General features: G+C 38.7%; 2 protein-coding genes across 2 annotated transcripts; both read right to left on the bottom strand.

Annotated features, from left to right (window-relative positions):
- Positions 1 to 2410: 2410 nt before the first annotated feature.
- Positions 2411 to 2899, bottom strand: LOC138339327 (uncharacterized). Its single transcript, XM_069290919.1, has one exon. It carries the CDS (start codon positions 2897 to 2899, stop codon positions 2411 to 2413), a length of 489 nt encoding a protein of 162 aa, XP_069147020.1.
- An 8888-nt stretch (positions 2900 to 11787) lies between these two features.
- On the bottom strand, positions 11788 to 12489 carry LOC138339326 (uncharacterized). Its single transcript, XM_069290918.1, has one exon. The coding sequence runs from the start codon at positions 12487 to 12489 to the stop codon at positions 11788 to 11790; it is 702 nt and encodes a 233-aa protein (XP_069147019.1).
- Between the last annotated feature and the right edge of the window lie 11094 nt (positions 12490 to 23583).

The following is a 23583-nucleotide window of genomic DNA, read 5'->3' as shown; positions in this document are numbered from 1 at the left end:
TCCCTTGAAGTCTATTATCACAGAAGCTCTAAGAATATCCTCAAGAGTTTGAATAGTACGCTCCACTTGACCATCCGTTTGGGGATGCAAGCGGTGCTCAACTTAACTCTTATACCCAACACTTTTTGAAATGATCTCCAAAACCTAGATGTAAATTGTGTTCCCCTATTTGATATGATGGATAACCGAATACAATGAAGACTCACAATATCATATACATAGACCTTGGCATAATCCTCCGCTGAGTAAGTGGACTTAACGGGAATATAGTGAGCGGACTTAGTCATCCTATCCACCATTTCCCATAAAGAGTCATTTTGCCTTCGAGTCGGAGGCAATCCCACTATAAAGTCCACATTAATGTCTTCCCATTTCCAAGTAGGAACTTGGATTTCTTAAAGTAAACCACCTGGCTTTTGGTGCTCGGCTTTATCTTGATGGAAATTTGTATTTGATTTCTCAAAATCATCCACATTCGGCACACACAACCTCCCTTAGTACCTCAAAACACCATCCCTTTATAAGGAGAATGACTCATTAAGATTACCACGAACCGACTCTTTCAACTCTATCAATGATGTATCAATGTGTTGCTTAGACTTCACCTCAACCACCAAAGAAGACTCAGAGTTTTGATGAACCATAAAACCACCATTTGGAGAATATTCCAATCGAACACCCAAATGAGCCTACCTATGGACATCTTTCACTAGGTCTTTCTTGCCCTCTTCAACATGAGACACACCACCCATAGTCATACGACTTAGAGCATCCGCAACCACGTTGGCCTTGCTGGGGTTATAGAGAACACTCATCTCGTAATCTTTCAACAACTCAAACCATTTTTGAAGTAGGAGATTTAACTCTTTTTGGGTAAACACCTATTGAAGACTTTTATGGTCGGTATACACATCCACATGAACACCATATAAGTAATGCCTCCATATTTTCAAGGCAAATACCACGACCGTTAACTCAAGATTATGAGTTGGGTAGTTCTTCTTATGAACCTTATGTTGTATAGAATCATAGGCTATAACTTTACCGTATTACATAAGGACACAACCCAATTCCACTTGGGATGCATCACAATATACCACGAAACCCTTTGTACCTTCTGGTAAAGTCAACACTGGAGCGGTGGTGAGACTATCTTTCAAGATTTAGAAGATCCTTTCACAAGCCTCCGACCACTCAAATTTCACATTCTTTTAGGTCAAAGTAGTCAAAGAAGATGCAATGGACGCAAATACATCTACAAACCTCCTATAGTACCCGACTAGACCCAAGAAACTTCTAATATCCATTGATCTAACTGCCTCGGTCTTCTTTGGATCAATCTCTACACCCTCACTAGAGATGACATGACCAAGAAACGCCCCCGACCTTAACCAAAACTCACATTTGTTATACTTGGAAAATAATAGTGTTCTTTCAAAACATGCAAAACCAGTCTTAAATGACCCATATGATCACCCTCATTCTTTTAATACACCAAGATGTCATCTATGAAAACAATCACAAAGTCATCTAGGTAGTTTTGGAACAACCTATTCACTAGGTCCATAAATGCCGCCGGGGCATTAGTAATACAAAAAGGCATCACTCTAAACTCATAATGACTATATCATGTTCGAAAAGACATTTTGGAAATATCTTCATCTCTCACCCTAAGTTGGTGATATCACAACCTTAAGTCAATTTTTGAAAAGTAGCTTTCCCTCGGAGTCGATCAAACAAGTCTTCAATCCGAGGGAGATGATACTTGTTCTTAATGGTAACTTTGTTGAGTTGCTGGTAATCGGTACACATCCTAAGGGACCCATCCTTCTTCTTCATAAACAAAACTGGAGCACCCCATGGGTAAATACTAGGTTAAATGAAGCTTTTGTCTAGTAAATCCTTGAGTTGAGCCTTCAAATCTTTCAATTCGGCCGGAGCCCTCTGATAAGGAGGATTTGAAATGAGATTTGTATTAGGTAGCACGTCAATACCAAAATCAATTTCCCGTTCGGGAGGAATTTTGGGAAGATCGTTAGGGAAGACCATTAGAAATTCCCTTACTACGGGGACTACTCAATGGGAGAAACTTCAGAGTCTAAATCTTTGACTCTTACAATATGGTATAGACACCCTTTAGACATTATATTGCAAGCTTTTAAGACAAGAAATGATACGAACTCTAGGAATAAAACTTCCCCCTTTCCACTGAACGACGGGTTCAATAGGAAAATTAAACTTGACAACTCTTGTCCTACAATCAATGGAAGCATGCAACATATCCCCAAAATAATATTGAAATCTACCACATCAAGTTCTACCAATTCAACATGGGTTACTCTATTGGGCAACGTTATTGGACAATTTCTATATACTCTTTTTGCAACCATCGTCTCACCCACTGGGATAGTCACCATGAAAGGTTGGGAGAACTCTTTTGTTCACCCCTAGAACAGAGAGCATAAAAGCGATTCTTTTTCAGAGAATCAACATTTGAACCACTTGCTTGTCCACTTCCCTTGTCTTTCCCATTCACATTAAGGCAATCTCTCACCTTGTAACCACTTTTAACACATCCAAAGCAATTCTCCATCCCAACTAGGCACTCACCCCAATGTTTCTTGCAACACTTTCCACAAGTTGGCTTCTTACTTAGTGAGGTAGTACCTCTTCCCTTTTGAGACTTAGGGTTAGACACCCAATCATCACATGCCTTAGGAAATTTAGAAGGAACTTGATTAGAAAACCTCTTCTTGAATCTAGGCTTATCTTGAATTTCCAACCTTCCATTTGAAGAACCACTTTCAAAAGACTTGGCTCTCTTGGCCTCTTTATTTTTCCTCCTTAGCCTACTATCTTCCACTTGTTGAGCATTAACCATTAGATGAGAAATATTCATATTTTCATGAAGCATAGTCGAACGAAATTCTTCCACCAAGTAATCGGACACTCCCGTAAGAAAAGGACTCGTCTAATCTCCCTTGGGTTAGACACCAAGGATGGAGCATAATTATACAATTTTGTATATTTCAAAGAGTAGTCAATTACACTCATACCTCCTTGACAAAGTTGATAAATTCTTCCACCTTATCTTCCCTCAAATCTCTAGGAAAGAACCGATCAAGGAAATCCCTCTTGAAGATCTCCCAAGTCACCGGAGTACCTCTAAGAACCTGATTGTCTCTCCATTAGGTGTACCAAGTTTGTGCCACATCTTTGATTTGATAGGCGCTAACTCAGAATTTTCACTCGTAGTCACACACATAGCAAATAAGATTTTGTAGACCTCATCTAGAAAATCTTAAGGGTATTCATCCGACCTCGACCCAAAGAACATAGGAGGGTTTATCCTAGTGAAATCTCTCAACCGAGATGCCATAGTGCTATCATGATAAGGCACACGGGGTCCAAATTCCTGATTCACTTAGGTTGTCATGGCTTGGACTTTTGAAGTCATGGCCTGATCCAAATTGAGAAAAGCTTCCCTTATCTCTCCATCAGTCTACCGGAACTTTATCACCCATAGCAACATGTTCAAGTGTATGGACTTGATTGTCTTGCGGAGGAACTTGATTCTCATGATCCCCCGCATTCACAATCCCTTCATAGGCCCTTTGTGTAGTTTCTCTTGAAGTATTCATACCTATAACCACAATAAAAGGCTTAGGTAAAAGCATACATAAATTAGACTCTGGAGGCACGACATAGGATTACAAGAAGATGAGAATTTCCTAAGTATCTTGTAGTCTCTCATTCCTAAGTGTGGCGTGATGTATGGGGATAATTGAGTATAGTTTAACGCTTAAAAACAAGGAACTTACACTAGAATCGAGTGTATTTGGTATGATTTGATGTGTTTGTTGATGATGCAGGAAGAGTGAGACAAAAAAGAGAAGTAGTAGTAACTCACGACGATCTTGATGGTCCGTGGCCCATTTTACGAACCGTGTAAGTGACCCTAAAGTATGATAGCAGTAGAGGAATTCTGAAAGCCACATTTGACAAAGTTGAAGTAACGACCATGAGAGATTTCATGGACCGTAATAAATTTTGATGGGCCGCGATTCTATTCGTCAACAAAGATTCCAGAGAGAAGTACAAAGTGTCCGGTGTTGAGAAAGTTGAAGTGCAGACTACGAAAGTCTTCATGGACCGTGATAGTTTTGATGTTCTGTGATTCTGTCCGTCAACCAGATTCCAGAGGGGCAGTGCAAAGGGTCCAGAGTTGAGAAAGTGGAAGTGAAGACCCTGGAAGACTTCACCGATCATGATAATTTTGATGGTTCGTAATATGTCCGTCAACCAGATTCCACAGAGCAGTGAAAAGTGTCCAGAGTTGAGAAGGTTGAAGTGAAGACCACGAAAGACTTCACGAACCATGATAATTTTGATGGTCCGTGATTCTATCCATGAACCAAATTTCAGTTTTGGAGATTTGAAGGCAAGACCACAGACTACTATATGGACAGTGAAGTCTTTCACGGGCCGTGAAGGAAAGCAAAATACGATCCTAACTACATTAGGTCTCTTTTTAAAAGGTTTTTTGGGATATTATTTATGGGTTCTTTTGAACTATATTTTAGTCATTCAATTTTTGACACAGAAGGCGAGAAGAGAACTTGAAATTTTCCGAACCGATTTTTGTTTTTCAAACTACTTGGCAACTCGAGAAAGTTTTCCTCTTAGATTATATATAAAGTTTATTTCGAGTTTCAATTTGCTATCTGAAGTATCCAGAATTATGTGTTCTATGATTATCAACTATTATGTACGCAGAATTATGAATCACTAAGTATTCAAATCAGGTGTGTGGGATCTATGATGAGACTGTGAATCTGAATCCGTAAAATGAGCATAGAGTAATCTCCTTTCACATGTTGTAGATTCAAGCTTTGGTTTTAATTTGGTATAAGGAGTATACACTTTAGACTTGCCTGAATCAAGTGGTTGTTCGAATGAAAAACACTTGTTAGGTTGTATTGATGTTGAAGTTAGAGTTCGAGAGAAAATAACTTCAGCCTCATATCCATTTAAATCAGTTCTTTATAAAAGAATCAATTGTAGTTCGAGAGAATACAAGCGATTATTATCTAATAACTATGAGAAGCAGTATATAAAATTTAGTCAATATGCAATTTTCTTTAAAAAGTTTATGTTATTCAACAAGACAATAACAAATCAATAAGACATATTCATTAAGTCATAGGCACGTACATTACAAGACCAACAACATCAAAACTAGTCAATTCAACCTGCATATCATGTAATTGAATACATAGTCAAGTAACTCTATCATCAAGTCATAAATAACCACAAGCATGAATAAGAGTACATTTCAACATAACCAAAGCAAGACAAGACAATTAACCACAACCCCTATCAAGTCAACAAGTGTCATGACCAAGCAAAGCCTCATAACCTTACTCAATCAAGTAACCCAACAAGAATCATGACCAGCCTCCTACTTCACATAGCATAACATTATGAGTACATACTATCATACTTTAACAATGTAGACCAACACATATTCGTAAGTGGCACACCAATCAACATATAGTATCAACAATGTGCAAGTTCATCATATACATATCATGTACCGTTATTAGCATATTCATACATAAGAATATCCTCCTAAGACTTCCTTCAAGGCTAACTAGTGCAATGTTTAGGTAGAGTCTCATACCCCTACCTAGACTAAGCTAAATCCATTAGGTTATCCTAGTTAGAGTTCATTTCTTTAATTTATTTTACCTTTGGGAACATCTTTCCCTAATCGACATAGACCATATGAGATCCGGTGTCATTGAACCCTACATCGAAAGAAGGCGGACTACTTGCCAAGGTAGTACCAAAACATGAACATAGCAAGTGGATCCACTGGCTAGTATTCCTATGGGGGCAACATAGTTCAAGAACTAGGAGATGTAGTTGGGACCATTTTTATGCTACATGCATTATAGTCTCCAATCTCAAGAGTACATTAGTGATCCTGCCTTCCCTATGTCATAAAGGGACACTCCTCACTCTAGTTCACTCGGTGCTAAGCTAGAGTCCCTTTTGAAATGTCTTTAATGTCTTTATTACTTATAATAGCTTATTGTACGTAATAGGGTCTAACCCTTGTATAATTAATCATCATCATCATAGCTCAATAGGAATTGCATGAGTATCATCCTTCATTAAAATTCATATAAGTGAGGTTAGCACATTTACATATCACTTCATAATAAGGCACATTGGTAAATCCTTCACCATCCTTATAACGTTTACATATTAGCCAACACCTCACAAACCATACATAGTCAAGACATTTCAATTCAACATCATAGCACCCTATCAATCCTAATACAAGGCATACTCCAATACAACATCATGACTTAATCACAATTAACCACAATTTGAAGTAAAGGATAGGGATCACAAGACTTACCAAGTCTCCTTCATAATTCATCATCAAGGTCTTACCATCAACTCTTAATTCAACCCAATTAGAATATAACATCATCATAATTCAATTATGAACATGATGACAAGGCTAAAAAAAGAATCACTACATCATAATTCAATACTAGTTCATAGCTTAAGACAAAAGACATAGATCAAAGTCATAATCTAATTCAATTACTCAAGAACTAGCTTAATAGGACTATAATTCACCCTAATTCATTCATGATTTATACAATAACATCATCTAATATTGATTCAATCAATAACCAAGTCAATTGAATCAACATTATACAATTCATATCAAGACTATCACCTAGGGTTAAGAGGTAAGGGTCATCTTCTACAAACTAGACCAATCCATCAAGATATATCATAATTAAGTTAGAATACATGTTAATATATTCATAATATGCAAAATAAATCATCAAAAAAATCAATTCATAACATAATTTTTGAGATTAGAAGAAACCCACTTGAAAACCAACTTTAGAAATCAATTTGATGGAACCTTTTGAGAAAAGAGGTCTCAAAGGTGAAAGGAATTCCATAACTTTATAATTGATGAATATTGATGGTGAAACTTGACCCCTTTAAGCTCTTCAACCCTCCCCAAGCTTTGTGTTCAACGGAGTTCTTCACTATAGAGAGAAAGATGAGAGAAGGAAGAGAGTTTGTGTGTGTGAGTTATGAGAGCTTAATTTAGTTTAATGGGGCCAGGTTCTTTATATGGGGTGTTAATTAACTTAATTAGACTTTCCTTAACCTATAACTAACGACCTAACCCCTTAATTAATTAATTGGAACCAACTAAAAACATGCAGCAAAGTCAGGCCTTCACAGATGAGACCTCGACCAACGGTCCGTCTGTGAGTCGACGACTCTTGCCCCCTTCCGTGATGCACTTCACTGATGAGTTTAGAGACTTGCCAAAATAGTCCCTTTAAGAATTTTGCTAAGTGTTGGTCGATGGATGGCATCGATTCCCCATCGATCCACACACGCTCCATCGACTCCCCTCGTGGGTGTACACTGCCCAGGAGTGCTTTTGATCCCAAAACAAAAGGGTCCTTTTCAAGGGCCCTTAATTGGTCCTTGGGGGGTCGTACCTGGACGTTTCGTCTATGAATTAACTTAAAAATATGTTAGACACCCTTCCACAAATTTTCTTCATTTTTCGACTTCTAAAAGCTAGTGAAATAGGCTAAGGCACGCTAGCACCTCGTCAACTAATTTCCGGACGTCATGGACGTTCTTGGATGTTTTGATTTCTAGACTTATTATATATGACTAGTATTCATTAAATGGACCTTAAAACAGTGTCTAAATCTTTTGACACTTATGTTAGTCTCTAGAACATGTCTTCGATTTTTGAAGTGTTACATTATCCCCCCTTAGGAACATTCGTGTTCCCGAATGACACTAAAATATTTTGAAAGAAAGGATTAGACTCAAGACTAACACCCCAACAAACAGCAATACATTAACAACATAAATCATATTATCTACACAAGGCAATGCAAAACTTCAATTACCACACATAAAGCTCAACATTGTATTATGAGGAATATCCTTCTCACAACAACAGAGCTCAACATAGCATTTATGAGTCAATTATGTCAAAGTTCAACTTACCAAAATGCTACATATCATTTCATAAAGACTCATCATATCAAAATGCACGACATAACTCAAACAAGTAAAATTGAAAATTATTAGCATACGTCCCTGTAAATTCACTGTAACAACATCCAAAAATGCACATTTTGCAAAACTTCACCAAACATTGAGAAACTTAAATTGTTTTCCTTATTTTCGTTATTAGTAAGAACAACTAACCTTAGTTATCAAATAGATGAGGGTAACGGGAGTTGATATTGGCCTCGGCCTCCCATGTTGCACCCTCAACTAGGTGATTCTTTCATAACTCCTTTACGAAAGCCACCTCTTTATTCCTTAATTTCTTTACTTGCTTATCAAGGATTTGAACCGGGATCTCCTCATAAGAGAGGTAATCCTTCACACCAATACCCTCAATAGGAAGATTCAAATCATAGGCAACCTTACCAACCCTTAGCAAAATAGGGACACACATAATGAGGACTCAACTTCCCTTTCTTACCAAATCTAACCGCCCCTTTCATGGGCGAATTTTTGAAGACACTTTATCACCTTCTTCAAATCTAAGTCCCTTCTCCTATGATCGGCATAAGACTTTTGCCGACTATAGGTCATTTGCAAGCGATTCCTTATAATATGAACTTTATCCTAAGTCTTATAAATCAAATCGGGACGCAAAAGTGAAGACTCACCCACTTCAGACCATCCAATAGGAGACCTACACCTCCTACCATACAAATCTTCATAAGGGTCCATGGATATGGATGAATAGAAACTATTATTGTATGCAAACTCCACCAAAGGAAAATGCTTATCCCAATTTCCCTTGAAATAAATAATACAAGCTCTAAGCATATCCTCAAGGGTTTGAATAGTACGCTCTTCTTGACTATCCGGTTGGGGGTGAAAAGCGGTGCTTAGCTTCTCCTTGGTACCAAACCCTTCTTGGAATGACCTCAACAACCTAGATGTGAATTGTGCACCCCGAACTGATATGATGGATAACGGAATAACATGGCGACACACAATCTCATCTATGAAGATCCTTGCATAATCTTTCGCTGAATAAGTAGACATGACGAGAATGAAATGAGTTAACTTAGTCAACTTATCCACAATCACCCATATAGAGTCATATTGCTTTTGTGTCTGAGGCAAACCAACCACGAAATTTCCATATTGATGTCTTCCCACTTGCAAGTAGGAACTTGGATTTCTTGAAGTGAACCACACGACTTTTGGTGTTCGGCTTTCACTTATTGGCAATTTGGACACTTAGAAACATATTCTATGTCCTTTTTCAAAACCTTCCCACCAAAACACTTTCCTAAGTTCATGGTACATCATTGTCGAATCCGGATGAATAGAGTAACGGGACCATCAAGGATCCGGTTCCTCTAACCATCTACATTAAGAATACACAACCTTCCTTGATACCTCAAGACATCATCCCCCCCCCCTCCACAAGGAGAATGACTCATTAAGCTTACCAAGAACCGATTCCTTCAACTCCATCAATGATTGATCAAGGTGTTGTTTGGAATCCACCTCAACTACCAAAGATGACTCGGAGAATCTTCCAACCTCACACCCAATCTAGCCAACCTATGAACATCTTTAACTAGGTCTTTCCTGGCTTCATTTATATGAGACACACTACCCATGGATAACCGACTTAGAGCATCCGCAACCACATTGACCTTGCCGGGGTGATAGAGAACACTCATGTCGTAATCTTTCAACAATTCCAACCACCTTATTTGTCGGAGATTCAACTCCTTTTGAGTAAACACATATTGGAGACTCCTATGGTAGGTATACACATCAACGTTAACACCATACAAGTAATTCCTCCATATTTTTAAGGAAAAAAATACGGCCGCTAATTCAAAATCATGAGTTGGATAGTTTCTCTCATTACCTTAAGTTGTCTAGAAGCATAGGCTACCACTTTACCATGTGGCATAATTACACACCCTAAACCCACTAGGTATGCATCACAATATACAACGAAACCCTTTGTCCCTCCGATAAAGTCAACACCAGAGCGGAAGTAAGTCTATCTTTCAAAATTTGGAAGCTTCTCTCACATGCCTCTGACCACTCAAATTTCTTACTCTTTTGGGTCAAAGTAGTCAAAGGAGATGCAATGGATGCAAAACCATCCACAAACATCCGATAATAACCCAAGAAACTTCTAATGTCGATTCGTGTCAATGGTTAGGCCAATTCTTGACACCTCGGTTTTCCTTGAGTCAACCTCAACTCCCTCACTAGAGTTGCCAAGAAACGCCACCAACCTCAACCAAAACTCACATTTGCTATACTTGGCAAATAATTGGTACTCCTTAAGTACTTGTAACACCACCCTCAAATGGTCCATGTGGTCACCCTCATTTTTTGAATATACCAACATGTCGTCAATGAAGACAATGAAAAATGAGTCTAGGTAACTTTGAAACACTCTATTCATGAGATCCATAAATTTTGTCGGGGCATTAGTGAGACCAAAGGACATTACTAAGAACTAATAGTGACCATATCTAGTCCGAAATGTTATTTTTGGTATATCCTCACCTCTCACCTTAAGTTTGTGATAACCCGACGTCAAGTCAATCTTAGAAAAGTAGTTTGCCCTTCGAGTTGATCAAACAAATCATCAATATGAGGTAGAGGATACTTATTCTTAATAGTGACTTTATTGAGTTGGCGGTAATCAATGCACATCCTAAAGGAGTCATCCTTCTTCTTCACAAACAATACCAGAGCACCGCATGGAGAAATACTAGGTCTAGTGAAACCTTTGTCTAGTAAATCTTTGAGTTGAGCCTTCAACTCTTTCAATTCGGCCGGAGCCATCCGATAAGGAGGAATTGAAATGGGATTTGTATCCGGTAACAAGTTAATACCAAAATCAATTTCCCGTTCGGAGGAATACCGGAAAGGTCATTAGGAAATACCTCTGGAAATTCCCTCACCACGGGGACTGACTCAATGGGTGGACTTTTGTAGTCTAAATCTTGAACTCTTACTATATGGTATAAACATCCTTTAGAGATCATTTTACAAGCTTTCAAACAAGAGATGATAAGACTTCTAGGAATATAATTTTCCCCCTTCCACTCTAAAATGGGTTCATTTGGAAAGTTAAACATCACCACTCTTGTTCTACAACTATAGAGGCAAAGCAAGCATGCAACCAATCCATACCCAAAATGACATCAAAATCAATCATATCAAGTTATACTAGCTCAAAATAAGAAACTCTATTGGCAACATTATAGGACAATTTCTATGCACCCTTTTTCCAACAACTGACTCACCCACGGGGGTAGACACTATAAAAGGTTCATGCAAGATATCAAACTTTTTAGCTACTAGAGGAGTCATAAATGATAAGGTAGCACCGGGATCAAGTAAGGCATATACATCAAAAGAGAAGACTTTCAACATTCCAGTCACCATGTCGGGAGAAGTCTCTTGCTCACCCCTAGAGCGGAGAGCATAAAAGTAATTCTTCTTAGGAGCCTCATTTGAACAACTTGCTTGAGCTTGACCACTACCATTGTCTTGACCCCTCACATTAGGGCAATCCCTAAATTTGTGCCCACTTTTACCTTAATCAAAACTATTATCCGTCCCTTTAAGACAATCACCATAGTGCTTCTTGACAGCCTTTCCACAAGTTGGCTTCATGGTTGGTGACCTAGTATTCCTTCACTTTTAAGGCTTAGGGTTAGACACCTTATCATCCCTAGCCTTAAGGAACTTGGAAGGAACTTGACTTGAAACCCTCTTCTTGAACCTAGGCTTGTCTTGAATCTCAAGCCTACCCCTTGAGGAACGACTATCAAAAGATCTTGCCCTCTTGGAATCTATACTCTTCCTCTTAGACCTTGCCTCTTTCACTTGTTGAGCATGAACCATGAGACGAGAAATTTTCATATTGTCATGTAGCATAGCCAAATGACACTTCTCTTGCAAGTCATCCGACACTCCTGTCACAAAGTAGTTCATTTCATCTGTAGGGTCGGAAACCAAAGAAGGAGCATATTTTGACAGTTTAGTAAATTTCAAAGAGTATTCAAGAACACTCATACCTCCTTGACTAAGGTTGATGAAATCCATCAAATTGTCTTCCCTCTTCTCCATAGGAAAGAACCTATCAAGAAGAGCCTTCTTGAACACCTCCCAAGTCACCGTTCCACCCCTTAATGGCCTATTGTCCCTCCATTGGACATACCAAGTTTGGGCCACATCTTTGAGTTGGTAAGTGGCTAACTCGGCCTTCTCACTAATAGACAAACCCATGGCATAGAGGATCTTGTCGATTTCATCAATGAACTCTTGGGGGTCTTCTTCAACTTTGGACCCATAGAAAGTAGGAGGATTCATCCTTGTGAAATCCCTTAGATGGGAGGACATGGTAGCAACTTGTTGATGTGCTCGGGGTACAAACTCTCAATTACATTGGTTAGTCATGGCTTGCGCTTGAGTAGTGGTGGCTTATGCTTGGGTAGTAATGGCTTGAGCCATTTTGAAGAGAGCAGCCCTTATGGCACCATCCATCAAAGGAGTATCGGCCGGAGCTTGGTCATCATACACATGTTCCTCACTAGGAGGAACTTGATCACCATGAGGAGGAACTCCCGCATTGGCAATCTCTTCTTCAAGCCGTTGTGTCGCATTCCTTCGAGTATTCATTGCTTATAATCACAGTAAGAGAGATTAGATGCAAAAGCACAAAGAGCTAACACTTTAGAGGCACGATATTGGACATCCAAGAAAATGAGAGTTACCTAACCATCACATAAATTCCTATTCATAAGTGTGGCGCGCTTCACAATTATGAATATGAACCTACATAGACGTGGTTGAGAGAAACACCAACTCAAAGATATTCAACATCATGCTCTGATACCAAGTTTGTCACATCCGGGAATAACCCCTAGACGTAATCAGCGGCGGCGGCCTTTTTGAGGACTAAGACTAGCCTCTTATCTTACATCATTACATTCATAAGCCAAATTTAGCAAAAATATAAAACTTTTCATTTCTTCTACTTGGAGGTTTACATAGACCTCTACACACATACATACATACATATATATATATATATAGACCCTTCGTATAGGAAGATTACTTAGTCTTCTACTTTTATTGCACATGAGTATATAGAACATAACATAGTCTCAAATAGTCGTCTTATCTCATAACCATCTAATAAGAGTATATCGAATTGGGTCTATCCCATACATCAATACAATAAGACTACATATAGGTCATACAATGCTTAGTACTTAAATGAAAGGAAAGAAACATAAGAGTCTTAATACTAAAACAACTTCATAGTTTGATACTGGTATTGCCCTCAGAAAGTGAGGACATACCCAACTTGGATGATCAAGAATTCCAAGTCTTCTTCAAAGTCGTCTCCAAAAGTCTTTCAATGAATGGAACCTAAAATGTTTGGGAAATAGGAAGAAATGAGGTTACTACACCACTTGTACTAAGTATAAGACCATATGCACACATATAATGAAAACATGCTAAAAGGGAAATTTCATTAAGTATGAAATTTACTTTGAAAATCTTTATGCATATTCAACAAGACCATACCAAATCAACAAGACATATTCATTAAGTCAAAGTCGTGTACATTACAAGACCAACAACGTCAAAAATAGTCAAGTCAACATGCATATCATGTAATTAAATACATAGTCAAGTAACTCTATCATCAAGTCATAAATAACAACAAGCATGAATAAGAGTATATTTCAGCATAACCAAAGCAAGACAGTTAATCACAACCCTTATCAAGATAACAAGACATGACCAAGCAAAGTCTCATAACCTTACTCAATCAAGTAACCCGAAAGAATCATGACCAACCTTCTACTTCACATAACATTAAATTTAACAATACATATTATCATACTTTAACAACATAGACCAACACATATTCATAAGTGACACCAATCAATATATAGTACAACAATGTGCAAGTACATCATATACATATCATGTACCATTATAAGCATATTCATACATAAGAACATCCACCTAAGATTTCCTTCAAGGCTAACTAGTGGAATATTTGGGTAGAGTCTCATACCCCTCCCTACCTTGACTAACCTAAACCCCTTAGGTTATCCTAGTTAGAGTTTATTTTTTTAATTCATTTTATCTATGGGAACATCTTGACCTAACCGATATAGACCACATGAGCTAATGTGAAATCGGTTTCATGGAACCCTACATCGAAAGAAGGTGGACTACCTGCCAAGGTAGTACCAAAACATGAACATGGCAACTACGTGGATCCACTAGCTAGTATTCCTATGGGTCCAATATAGTTCAAGAACTAGGAGATGTTGTTGGGACCCTCTTTATGCTAAATGCATTATAGTCTCCAATCTCAAGAGTACATTAGTGATCCTACCTTCTCTATTTGGGAAGGGACACTCCTCACTCTAGTTCACGCGGTGAGAGTCCCTTTTGAAATGTCTTTAATGTCTTTATTATTCATTATAGCTTATTATAGTTCATAGGGTCTAACCCTTTTATAATCATCATCATCATATCTCAATAAGAATTGCATGAGTATAATCCTTTCATTACAATTCATATAAGTGAGGTTAGCACATTTACATATCACTTCATAATAAGGCACATTGGTAAATCATTCACCATCGTTATAACATTTACATCTTAGACAACACCTCACAAACCATAGTCAAGAAATGAGAATTCAACATTATACCACCCTATCAATCCTTATACAAGGCAAACTCCAATACAACATCATGACTTAATCACAATTAACCACAATTTGAAGTAAATGATAGGGATCACAAGACTTACCAAGTCTCCTTCATAATTCATCGTCAAGGTCTTACCATCAACCCTTAATTCAAAACAATTAGGGTATAACATCATTATAATTCAATGACAAACATGATAACAAGGCTATAGGAATCACTACATCATAATTCAATACTAGTTCATAGCTTAAGACAACAGACATAGATAAAAGTCAAAATCTAATTCATTTACTCAAGAACTAGCATGATAGGACTATAATTCACACTAATTCATTCATATTTTTACAATAACATCATCTAGTAGTGATTCAACCAATAACCAAGTCAATTGAATCAACATTACACAATTCATATCAAGATCATCACCTAAGGTTAATGGGTAAGGGTCATCTTCTACAAACTAGATCAATCAATCAAGATATATCATAATTAAGTTAGAATACATATAAATCTATTCATAAAAGTTCAAAATAAATCATAAACAAATTGATTCATGAAATAATTTTTGAGATTGGATGAAACCAAATTGAAAATCCAACTTTGGAGATCAATTTGATGGAACCCTTTGAGGAAAGAGGTCTAAAAGGTGAAAGTAATCCCATACCTTTTTAATTGATGAATATTTATGGTGAAACTTTACCCCTTACAACCCTTAAACCCTCCCCTAGCTTGGTCTTCAATTGAGTTCTTCACTAGAGAGAAAAAGAAGAGAGAAGGAAGAGAGTTTGGGTTTGTGAGTTATAGGAGCTTAGATTAGTTTAATGGGGTTGAGGTCTTTATATGGGGTGTTAATTAACTATATTATACTTCCCTTAACACCCAACTAATGACCTAGCCCCTTAATTAATTAATTGGAACTAACTAAAAATGTGCAGCAAAGTCAGGCCCTCACAGACTAGACACTAACCAACGGTCCGTCTGTGAGTCGACGAACTCCTTCCCCCCTCTGTGCTAAACTTTGTCGATGAGTTCAGATACTTGACTAAATAGGACCTTCATGAATTTTTGTAAGTGTCGGTCAACGGATGGAATCGACAACCCATCGATCCACACACGCTCCATCGACTCCCCTAATGGGTGCACACTGCCCAAGCAGTGCTTTTGACCCCAAAAGGAAAGGATCCTTTTCAAGGGACCTTGGTTGGTCCTTGGGAAGTCGTACCTAGATGTTTCAAATATCAAATAGTCTAAGCCACTCTAGCACCTTATTCAACTAGTTTCCGGACGTCATGAACGTTCTTGGATGTTTTGGTTTCTAGACTTCCTAAATGACTTATATTCATTAAAGTGGACCTTAAAATAGTGTCTAAACCTTTTGACACTTATGTTAAGCTCTAGAACACGTCTTGGATTTTCTAAGTGTTACATTATACATCATATGCAGCGATACTAATGAACCTGGCAGCAACCAGCTAATCCACAAAACAAGGGCTGAAAGAGTTTGCTGCTACACTAGGTCCACTTTACTCAATCATTGTTAGGGTCAAGTCCATTGATATTTAGGAAAGCTCTATCAACCAAATGTTACATGGACCGGGTTACATGGCTCCATCATCAGTAGGACTTTTTGAAGGAAAGCACCATGACGTCACCAATGCAGCCAACATGGAAGATCAGGCATCTCGAGAAAGGGTGTTGGGGTGGATTGCCAAAACATTGCCATTGATGGGGAACAGGAAAATTGGGTAACTATTACTCCAAATACTATTGCTAAAGCTACATTGACTTCCCAAGCTAAGGTGTGAAGGGTTGTGGTCCGGGCGCAATTGCAGCCAACGGCGAATGACACCACATTTTCACCATCCCTCGCCTCATTGTTTCATGCTAGTTGTGTGCTTAGCCAACAAATACATGGAGAACCTTCGCTATAAAATGCGAGACAGGACTCTAAATAAAAGAGCGACATTTCCTCCCTTGTCTGATAGGGAAATTATGTCGCCAGGCAGACATTCCTCCCAACCGTTTAGTTGATCAATGGCATGAGGCATCTAGACTCTTCAAAGTATCAAAGATAAAAGATTTGACAAACCACCTGTTTGGTGCTAAGTCTGCGGCAATTAATCATCTGCCTATTACTCCGCCAGTCCATTTATAGTTGCCACAAACTGACAGAGTGCCAAAACAGGGTGACTCATCCGAAACAGCCCAGAAGCACCACAGCAAAACAACCTTGCACAGAGTTCAGGTACATTTGTGTCTCTCGCTGTTGCTTTTTCTTGAGAAATTGATTGCATATCACCAGGGCATTAGCAGATGAGATAATCCATTGAATGCCTCAAATGATTGAAACCAAACTATCTGCTACCAAAAAGGACATTAGTAGTCAGGTCCGGAAGGAGTTGGAAGTACTTAAAGAGCACCTAGATGGCACTGAGCATTGGGTACAAGACCGATTTCCCGTTCCCAGTCATACCGTGAATGATGAGCTGAAGGCACAATTGGCTAACATGCGATCTCAGATTGCTAATTCAGTGAAGAAACCGGTGCAGCCTCCTCCTCCAGCACTACCTGAGTCACTGATGCAGATGCTGAATCAGGCACCTCCTATACAATCCCATGATGATATTTGGGGTGAAGAACTCCCTACCAAAATCCAAAAAGCGGAAGAATAAGGTTCGTGACCTCGACCAGGATACTTCTCCTGACCCATTCGAGGCACATAAATCAGAGAAAGAGCTCCCAAACACTCGGAGGTTGGAAAGGGAACGAACAGCCCGTGCAGAGGAACAATAAGACGCACTATTAGCTGGCGCATTTGGAAGTGGAGCATCTGCTCACATTGACATTGCAGCACCCACCCATAAAGGGTTTACTATACTCATTGCGCCACTACTGTGCCTAAAGCATCGTTGGTATGACCCTTCCTCATCGCCCTTTTTTGTGTCGCATGCTATATCGACTTTGAGGGAAAAGTCCTTTGTTGTTGGGAGGGGGTGGTCTAGGAACCTCCCATAGCTGTAGAAAATGGAGGTTGTCTCCATATTTTGAGTTTTGCTTTCTTGTTTTGATTTATCATAGTAGGTTGAGATATGCAACTGCTAGCTAGAAACAAAACGAACAACAATGTTGAACATGTTCTTTTACCATATTTACAGTTCAGTTCGTATTCAATCTCAGCATGTTATAAATTTGGTCATTGCATCCAGTTAGCTTAGAATTCAATATATCATGTTTAGACTTTCGAAGTGTTACATTATCCCCCCTTAGGAACATTCGTTCCCGAATGACACTAAAATTTCTAAAAGGAAGGATCTATACTCAAGACTAGCAGCCCAACCAATAACAATACATCCAAACATGAGTCACAATCAAAATCAACATAACCACATGGCCTTTACACAATGCAACTGAAAACGTCATTTTTGAACTCATAAGAGTTCCACATTCATTTCATGCTTATTCATCACAAAATTCAACTCATGTAAACATGCTCAATACAATTCATGAAGGAACAATATACCAAAGTGCACCACATAAACTCAAAACAAGTAAAAAGCAAAATTTTCAAGTCTATAGGCTTCTTCACTGTAATTTCACTGTAACTAGGACATTCTTCCAAAACTTCACCAAAAATTTAAACAACTTCAAATTTAGTCATTATTTTCATTGTTAGTAAGAACAGCTAACCTTCATTGTGAAAGAGATGAGTATAACGGGACTTCATGTCGGCCTCGGCCTCCCATGTTGCTCCCTTAACTAGGTGGTTTCTCCATAACACTTTCACGGAGGCCACCTCTTTGTTCCTCAACCTCTTCACTTGATGATTAAGGATCTCAACTGGAACCTTCTCATAAGAGAGGTTCTTTTGCACACCAAGACCCTCAATAGATTCGGGATCACTAATACACTTCTTAAGCATGGAAACATGGAAAACCGGATGAATCGAACATAGTTCACTAGGGAATTTCAATTCATATGCAACCTTACCAACCCTTTGCAAGATTTCATAGGGAAACGATGACTCAACTTCCAATTCTTGCCAAATCTAATCAACCCTTTCATAGGAGAAATTTTCAAGTACACCTTATCACCTTGTTCAAATTCTAATTCCCTTCTCTTATGGTCGGCATAAGACTTTTGTCAGCCATAAGCTGTTTTCAAATGATTCCTTATAATATGAACCTTCTCCAAAGTCTTATATATCAAATCGGGACCCAAAAGTGAAGACTCGCCCACTTCAAACCATCCAAATGGAGATATACATCTCCTACCATACAAGGCATCATAAGGAGTCATAGATATAGATGAATGGTAACTATTGTTGTAAGCAAACTCAACAAAAGGCAAGTGTTTATCCCAATTTTCCCTTGAAATCAATTATACAAGCTCTAAGCATATCCTTAAGGGTTTGAATAGTACACTCTACTTGACCATCCGTTTGAGGATGAAAAGTGGTGCTTAACTTCACCTTGGTTCCCAACCCTATTTGGAATGACCTCCAAAACCTAGATGTGAATTGTGCACCTATATCCAATATGATGGATAACAGAATACCATAGCGACACACAATCACATCTATGAAGATCCTTGCATAATCCTCCGCCAAGTAGGTAGACTTGATGGGAATAAAATAAGCAGATTTGGTCAACCTATCCACAACCACCCATATGGAGTCATATTGCTTTTGTGTCCGATGAAATCCTACCACAAAATCCATATTGATGTCTTCCCACTTCAAGTAGGAACTTGGATTTCTTGAAGTGAACCACCCGGCTTTTGGTGTTCGACTTGCACTTGTTGGCAATTTGGACACTTAGCAACATATTCCGTTATGTCCTTTTTCAAACCTTCCCACCAAAACACTTCCCTAAGGTCATGGTACATCATTATCGAACCCGGGTGAATAGAGTAACGGGACCCATGAGCTTCTTCAAAAATATGGTTCCTCAAACCATCTATATTGGGAACACACAACCTTTCTTGATACCTCAAGACACCATCCCATCCTAAGGAGAATGACTCATTTAGCTTACCGAAAACCGATTCGTTCAACTCCATCAATGGTTGATCAAGGTGTTATTTGCACTTCACCTCAACCACCAAAGATGATTCGGAGTTATGATGGACCACAAAACCACCATTCAAGTATCTTCCAATCTATCACCTAATATAGTCAACCTATGAACTTCTTTCACTAGGTCTTTCTTGGCTTCATCATCTACAAAAGACACTCTACCCATGGTCATACGACTTGGAGCATCCGCAACCACATTGGCCTTGTCGGGGTGGTAGAGAACACTCATGTCATAATCCTTTAACAAGTCCAGCCACCTTCTTTGTCGGAGATTTAACTCCTTTTGAGTAAACACATATTGAAGACTCTTGTGGTCGGTATACACATCAACATGGACACCATACAAGTAATGCCTTCATATTTTTAAGGCAAATACCACGGCTGCTAACTCAAGGTCATGAGTTGGATAGTTTTTATCATGCACCTTAAGTTGTCTCGAATCATAGGCTACTACTTTCACATGCTGCATAAGCACACACCCCAAGCCCACTCGGGATGCATCACAATACACAACAATGCACCCTCCAATAAAGCCAACAACAGAGCGAAAGTAAGCCTATACTTCAAGATTTGGAAGCTTCTTTCACATGCCTCCAACCACTCAAAATCCACACTCTTTTCGGTCAAAGAAGTCAAGGGAGAAGCAATGGACACAAAATCATCCACAAACTCCTATAATAACCCGCTAAACCCAAGAAACTCCTAATGTCGGTTGGAGTCAAAGGTCTAGGCCAATTCTTGACTGCCTCAGTTTTCCTTGGATCTATCTTAACTCCCTCACTAGATGTGATACGACTAAGAAATGCTACTGACCTCAACCTAAACTCATATTTGTTGTACTTGGTAAATAATTGGTTCTCCTTAAGCACTTGTAACACCACTCTCAAATGGTCCATGTGTTCACCCTCATTTTTTGAATATACCAAGATGTCGTCAATGAAGACAATGACAAAATGAATCTAGGTAACTTCAAAACACCCTATTCATGAGATCCATAAATGTCGCCGGGGAATTAGTGAGGCCAAAGGACATTACTAAGAACTCATAGTGACCATATCTAGTCTGAAATGTCATTTTTAGTATATCCTCACCTCTCACCTTAAGTTGGTGATACCCCGATCTCAAGTCAATCTTAGAAAAGTAGTTTGCCCCTTGGAGTTGATCAAACAAGTCATAACTGACTTTATTGAGTTGATGATAATCAATGCACATTCTAAGGGACCCATCCTTATTTACAAATATTACCGTAACACCCCTTGGAGAAATACTAGGTCTAATGAAGCCTTTGTCTAGCAAATATTTTAGTTAAGCCTTCATCTCTTTCAATTTGATCGGAGCCATCCAATAAGGAGGAATTGAAATAGGGTTGGTATCCGATAGCAAGTTAATACCAAAATCAATTTCCCATTCGGGAAGGATTTTGGAACGATCATTAGGAAAGACCTCTGAAGATTCCCTTACTACAGGGATTAACTCAATGGAAGGATTTTTGGAGTCTAAATGATTGAGTCTTACAATGTGATATTGACACCCTTTTGAGATCATTTTACAAGCCTAAAAACAAGAGATAATACGACCTCTAGGAATAGAATTTCCCCCCTTCCATTCTAAAATGGGTTCATTTGGGAAATTGAACTTGACAATTCTAGTCCTACAATCAATGGAAGCAAAACAATTATGCAACCAATCCATCCCCAAAATGGCATCAAAATCGACCATATCAAGTTCTACTAATTTAACATGAGTAACTCTGTTGGGCAACATTGTAGGACAATTTTTATATACCCTTTTTGGAACCACCGACTCACATACCGGGGTAGTTACCATGAAAGGTTCATTTAGAATATTGGGCAAAATATCAAACTTTCTAGCTATCAAGGGAGTAACGAAAGATAATGTAGCACTGAATTGAGTAAAGAATATACATCAATAGATAATACTTATAACATACCGCTCACCACATCGGGAGAACTCTCTTGTTCACCCATAGAGCGAAGTGCATAAAAGCAATTCTTCTTTGGAGCATCAACATTAAAACCACTTGCTTGATCTTGACCACCACCCTTGTCTTAACTCTTTTTATTAGGGAAATCCCTAAACTTGTGGCCACTCTTGCCACACCCAAAGCAATTGTCCGTCCCAACAAGGCAATAACATAATGCTTCTTGCCACACTTTCCACAAGTCGTCTTCTTGTTTGGTGAGCTAGTACCTCTTTCCTTTTGAAACTTAGGGTTAGACACCCTATCATCATGAGCCTTGGGAAATTTGTAAGGAACTTGATTAGAAGACCTCTTCTTAAATCTAGGCTTGTCTTGAATGCAAGCCTACCCTTTGAAGAACCACAATCAAATGACCTTGCCCTCTTGGCATCTCTACTCTTTCTCTTAGCCCTTGTTCTTCCACTTGTTGAGCATGAACCATGAGATGAGAAATGTCCATATTGTCATATAGCTTAACGGAATGACATTCTTCTTTCAAGTCATCCAACACTTCCGTCACAAAGCGTCTCATTTCATCTCTAGGATTGGAAACAAAGAAGGAGCATATTTTGACAATTTAGTGAATTTCAAAGAGTATTCAAGTACACTCATACCTCCTTGACGAGGGTTGATGGATTCCACCACTTTCGCTTCCCTCTTCTCTGTAGGAAAGAACCTATCAAGAAAAGTCTTCTTAAAAATCTCCCTTGTCACTGGTCCACCTCTTAAAGGCCTATTGTCTGTCCATTGAACGTACCAAGTTTGGGCCACGTCCTTGAGTTGGTAGGTTTCTAACTCGGATTTCTCACTAGTAGTCAACCCCATAGCATAGAGAATCTTGTAGCTCTCATCAATGAACTCTTCGGGGTCTTTCTCAACTTTGGACCCATAGAAAGTAGGGGGATTTATCCTAGTGAAATATCTCAAACGAGAGGTTATGGTGCCAACATGTTGGTTTGCTCGGGGTACAACTCCTGATTAGCTTGGGCCGTCATGGCTTGATCTTGAGTAGTGATGGCTTATGCTTGAGTAGTAATGGCTTGGGCCATTTGGGGAAAGGCAGACCTTATGTCACCATCCGTCAAAAGAGGAGGACTAACCGAAGCTTCGTCATCATTAGCAACTTCTTCAAGAGGATGGACTTGATTGCCTCGGGGAGAAGCTCCCGCATTAGCGATCTCTTATTCAAGTCTTCGAGTGGTTGTTCTTCGAGTATTCATTGTGTATAATCACAATAAAAAAAATTAGATAATTAGGGCACATAGAGTCAAGACTCTAGATGCATGATATTGGATTTCCAAGAAAAGTAGAATTTCCTAAGCATCTTACAGTTTCCTATTCATAAGTGTGGTGCACTTCACAATTATGAATAATAATCTACACAAACGTGGTTAAGTGAGACATCGACTCTAGAGATATTCAACCTCATGCTCTGATACCAAGTTTGTCACATCCAGGGAGCACTCCCTCGATGTAACAAGCGTTGTCATTCTCATCGAGGACTAAGACTAGCCTCTTATCTTACATCATTACATTCATAGGTTAAAATGCAGAAAATTTAAAACTTTTCTCTATCTATCTTGAGTTTTACATAAAACTCTCGCATACACATAATATATTCATATTGAGTATATATAGACCCTACATATATGAAGATTTACATAGTCTTCTACTTTTATTGCACACACACACACACA

Source organism: Solanum lycopersicum, chromosome 11 (genome assembly GCF_036512215.1).
Source record: "Solanum lycopersicum chromosome 11, SLM_r2.1".
NCBI lineage: Eukaryota > Viridiplantae > Streptophyta > Magnoliopsida > Solanales > Solanaceae > Solanum > Solanum lycopersicum.
This window is presented reverse-complemented; position numbering and strand designations above follow the sequence as displayed.